At 47.9% G+C, this 5,298-nt stretch overlaps 1 protein-coding gene across 1 annotated transcript; it reads left to right on the top strand.

Annotated features, from left to right (window-relative positions):
* Positions 1-233: 233 nt before the first annotated feature.
* LOC125529753 (protein DETOXIFICATION 16) lies at positions 234-2,370 on the top strand (the record flags this gene model as incomplete). The annotated part of the gene is given in 7 exon segments (XM_048694171.1): positions 234-778; positions 864-950; positions 1,036-1,092; positions 1,197-1,435; positions 1,609-1,727; positions 1,854-1,940; positions 2,059-2,370. Coding segments are annotated over 7 exon segments (1,209 nt in total), but the record flags the coding sequence as incomplete, so codon positions are not given.
* Between the last annotated feature and the right edge of the window lie 2,928 nt (positions 2,371-5,298).

The raw sequence follows: 5,298 nt of genomic DNA, 5'->3' as shown, positions 1-5,298 counted from the left end.
GTCGTGTAGTGCATCAGTCCAGGTCAACGCAGACCACCAAACGACGTGAAAAAAAATTCTTCCCTAATGCAACCAGCCTATATGCACCCTATCAAACTATGTGAGAACATGATTTTTACACTGTATTTATCTAGCCAGACACAACGGAGTCAAAAAATGGTGCAGCTTCTATCTTGCGAGTCATGTAGGTAGGCCCTCACATTAATTATTGTATTTTACACCTCCTTGGTCAGCTCGGAATGGCGAGTGCGCTGGACACCCTGTGCGGCCAAGCATACGGAGCCAGGCAGTACCACCTCCTCGGCGTCTACAAGCAGCGGGCAATGGTGATACTCACCCTCGTCAGCATCCCGCTCGCCGTGGTGTGGTTCTACACCGGCGAGATCCTGCTCCTGTTCGGCCAAGACCCCGACATCGCGGCGGAGGCCGGCACCTACGCCCGGTGGATGATCCCGGCGATCTTCGCCTACGGGCTGCTGCAGTGCCACGTCCGGTTCCTGCAGACGCAGAACATCGTGTTCCCCGTGATGGCGAGCGCCGGCGCCGCCGCGGCGTTCCACCTCCTCGTCTGCTGGCTGCTCGTGTACGTCGCCGGGATGGGCAGCAAGGGCGCCGCGCTCAGCAACGCCATCTCCTACTGGGTCTACGTGATCGTGCTGGCGGTGTACGTGAGGGTGTCGAGCTCCTGCAAGGAGACGTGGACGGGGTTCTCCGCGGAGGCCTTCCGCGACGTGCTCAGCTTCTTCCGGCTCGCCGTCCCGTCCGCCCTCATGGTCTGGTGAGCCTGCTGCTATTTGCTCTTCCTGAATAAGTAGTTTCAACTTATGACGACGACGACGATGATGATGATGATGCAATTGCAGCTTGGAGATGTGGTCGTTCGAGCTCATAGTGCTCCTCTCAGGCCTTCTTCCCAATCCAAAGCTGGAGACTTCGGTGCTGTCCATCAGGTACTTAATGGCAGGCCGAAGTTACCACGTGTTACACTGGTTTTTTCGGCTGATGAAAAACATGTGCATTGTTCGTTCTTGGCAGCCTCAACACCGCTGCCTTTGTATGGATGATCCCCTTTGGCCTCGGCTCGGCCATAAGGTAAAACTAGGCCTAAATCCTCCTACATTAGGGTCCTTGATTATCCTAGGACTTGTGCTGCAGATGTTCATCATATCGATCTGCACCTCTTATTGATCATGCAGCACCCGTGTCTCGAACGAGCTCGGCGCGGGGCGCCCCGACGCTGCCTGCCTCGCGGTGCGTGTCGTCGTCTTCTTGGCCGTGGCGGAAGGACTGATCATGGGGTTGGTGCTGATCTGCATCAGATACGTGTGGGGGCATGCCTACAGCGACGTGGAGGAGGTTGTGACTTACGTTGCCTGGATGATGCTCATCATCTCGGTCTCCAACTTCTTCGACGGAATTCAGTGCGTCCTTTCAGGTACAGACTGTCAACATCTTTTTTGCCGCAGAACGAGCGCAAAACTTCTATCACTGTGGGTCTAGTTCATTACTACTTAGATGGTATTCAGGCAGAGATAGAAATCGAAACTGTGTTTGAACTTTGAAGCAGAGATAAGAATGTTCTCTTGTGATGTGCAACGCACTATGCAGGGGTGGCTAGAGGCTGTGGATGGCAGAAGATTGGTGCTTGGATCAATCTTGGCGCCTACTATATCGTCGGCATCCCCTCGGCCTACCTCATAGCCTTCGTCTTCCAAGTCGGCGGGACGGTACATCTTGTCCCCCTCAAATGATCAAAAATTTCCCTTTTGCTGCCCTGAATTTGCGGTGAGTGCCTATGTGCCAGTGGTTTTTGAGGTACTGATGCTGTGGGTTTTATCGGTGAACACGAACAGGGACTTTGGCTGGGCATCATCTGTGGCCTGATGGTGCAAGTCCTGCTGCTCATGGCCATCACGATATGCACAGACTGGGATAGAGAGGTATACATGCAGAGATGGATGAATGCTTAGCAGAGATATCAAATTTGATATGACTGAATCTAATTATGAGCCATATATCATATGCTGGTAGACTGAAACTCTGAATTTTCTTTTTCAGGCGGATAAGGCAAAGGACAGGGTATTCAGTTCTTCTCTCCCAACAGATTTCGCAACTGAAGACAATGCAATCTAGAGTTCTAGACTACTAAGCGAACAAGCTAGGAAACGAAGATGACGCAATTCCATCCAGGCTACTGGACTACACAAACTAGGCTTCATGTGCTATTCCATGCAGCCTTCATATCGAGGATCACTATATCAGAAGTAGTGTTCTTCACCTGAAGTGTGTGAACGTTTGTTCATGTCTACAGCTTGGTATAGGACAAGAAAAACGTCTCTATATCAGAAACATGGGGGAGCGGTCTCATGATGAACCTGTCTCCAGCTACTACTACTATTGCATCGACAACCAGAACCAAACTCACCACAAAATTTAACATAATAAATCGGACTGAGCAGTAGAACTAATAATTGAAAAACATTCAGGATAAGTTACCATCAAGTCAGATCCACCATTGTGCACTACAGTTTAATGGATTGCAGTTCGAAGAGACACGGAATAATTTCCCAAAACCTACGATTGTGCGCAACCATTGTCTGGATGAGGTCTCAAGAGTCATTCACCAACTGCGAATGACTTAATGAAGATTCCGATTTCTGGATTTTGCGACTCTGGTATCTTGGGTCCCATCAGCCCTCATCAGCCCTCGTCCTTTTCTTTGACGGTGCATCATCCCAAATCCTTGAAGAGACTTCCTGTGATCTGCCATGGTGTGGTGAAGCATTTGCTCTGAACCAGAGCACCGCCCTATTTGCCCAAACGTTTGAGTTTTTCCATATAAACTCAGCCTTCCTCGTCCGTGCAATCACCATCATATCTTGATTTTCACTTATTCCAAGCTTCTTGCAAATAATGGCCAGGCAACATAGAAGAAGATTGCACTTGTCGGATTTAAGAAGAGGAAAATACTCGGTGCCATATAACCGTGCATATTTCCATGTCTCCCTTGAATTCTCCACAGATGGATTGACAACATAGGTTCTGCAGACTCTGCACAGTGAGATGAGAGTGTTCTTCGTCATCTGATGCCAAAGACATGCTCCTAGCTGAATGAGTGATGCATGTAGTCCAAAGCAAGCACGCAGGTATAAGTTTACAACATGTAGTCCTGTAAAAGCCAAGTCCTGCTCATAAAGCATCTGACACATTCTCTTTGCATCTCCGAGGCCCTTGAACTCATACAAGAAAGGGGCCAAGGTGTTCCTGTAGGCCGACTTTGTGTCATATACAAGTTTTAGGGCCTCAATGCATTTCTTATCTGGCTTAAACCCGGTAAGCGGAAAGTCAATGTTATAAAATCTGTAGAACATATGTGGAATGTGCTTAGCAACTGCAGTCATGTAGTTCTCAGGTGACTTACTGAACAAGCGGAGTGTACTGGCCGATATGTATGCACATGCAGCAACATACTGATCATCTTCAATGCCCTCTGGCCTGACATATGGGTCTGTATGAGTGCGACTTCTCCCAAACGGTCTTGTTGTCAAAGTATTCATGTCTATGTCAGCCGCAGCTGCACACGGGTTTTTAACAGGAAATACATGAGACACCATATCAAATTGTCTCATGTTCCAGGCTAACAACATGATATTTGCAGCCCTTCTCTCTGTCATTTTATGGGTTAATCCAGTAAGTACATCCTTACAGAGCTTCAATAAGTTGCACCCATTTAACCTGCGTAGATGTATGCTCGGGAGATCTGTCAGATAACTGTCTCTCCAAGCCTTTTCTCTGACTCCTCCTGGGTTCAGGGTCATGTCATTATCCTCCGTTAGCTCATCTCTCATAACAAGTGGAAAATTTGGGACAAACTTCTTATCAGGATATTCTGGAAGAGTGACATCAAATGTGGAAGCGCTCCTTGGTTGAAGTGTGGCAATGGCCGAGCGGTTTATTACAGCAGCTCGAATCATTTCTTCCTCATGAGCTTCAGGTGAACCTTTGTTTGAGATCGGCCTCACAACCTCCTGATTTAACATAAGAAAACAAAGTAATAAAGCTTTGAGCAAATAATAATCTCATAAAGGCAAATTATTTGTTGAAATACGCACATAGTAACCACCCTCCAAAGTTAGCAATAGATGCCTTCTATATTATGTTAAAAATAAGTGGAGTATTACTTAGTAAAGGCCCCACATATCATTAGGCAACTCAATTACTTTTATTTGGAGGAAAGGTCAAAATGTCAACAAAAGTGTACATGAACATGGCTTTGCAGTACTTCATAGCCTTGAAAGTCAAAAGTGAAGAATATAAATTTTATGGGAAAACTAAGAATGGCTCATCGTGGGCTAGGACTCAACTAAACATGGTGTCAACAATGAATCACCATTGGGGTAAAAGTAGAACATCAAGTTTACTTAACTCCCACCCTATAGCAGAAATTAGCTTTTAGGCACCGAGACAAAAATAAATTTTTCAATGTTTTCTCGTCATGAATAAAAACAAACAAGAAACTGCTAAACCTGACAACCAGCTGGACTTAATGGCTTGGGGGCATATTAATATAAATGACGATGATGACATGGAAAGCATATCTTTGAAAAGCCGATGGCGTTAAAGGAATTAGCACTTATCCAGTGGCGGTTCATGTAATCAGTGGTTACTCATGGAAAGTTCTGACTTACTTTGTCATGATAGATTTCAAGCATCAACAGAACTGTTATGGCTGGGCCGGTTTAGCTAGGCCCACCGGGCAATCTTAGTCCACAAGTTATCTTAGGTTAATTCTTATGCAAATTATCTAGGTTATAAATATAGGTTGTAAGACTCTTTTTGGAATTAAGCAATAAGAATATTATTATCCCTATTGCCCGGCTCCCAGAGGAGCCGAAACCCTAGCCGCCTCTAACCCTAGCCGTCGCCGCTCATCGCCCCGTCCCGTTCCATCCTTCCCCTACAACCTTCGGAGCAGGTCCGGTAGGACCCCTGATTCTACCAATTTGGTATCCAGAGACCCGGGTTCGATCATGTCGTCATCAACACCCACGCCACCGCTGCCCATCATCACCACCGCCCCGATGACCACTGTCGGGTCCCCAACGCCACGGCCCCGATCACCTCCGCGCCGCAGGCCCCCGTCACTTCCACGCCGCCGACAACCTCCGTCTTCACGCCGGAGGAGATGACCAGCACCCTGCGGGACCTCGTGACGGCCGTCCAGGGCATCTCCCTGTACTTGGCCGGCCCGCACACCACCCCTTCGGTTGTGGCCCCCGCCTACAGCCACCCGGCGAC

Source organism: Triticum urartu, unplaced genomic scaffold (genome assembly GCF_003073215.2).
Source record: "Triticum urartu cultivar G1812 unplaced genomic scaffold, Tu2.1 TuUngrouped_contig_5818, whole genome shotgun sequence".
In the NCBI taxonomy this organism is placed as follows: Eukaryota; Viridiplantae; Streptophyta; class Magnoliopsida; order Poales; family Poaceae; genus Triticum; species Triticum urartu.
Note: the sequence above shows the minus strand (reverse complement) of the source record. Positions and strands in the feature narration are given on the sequence as shown.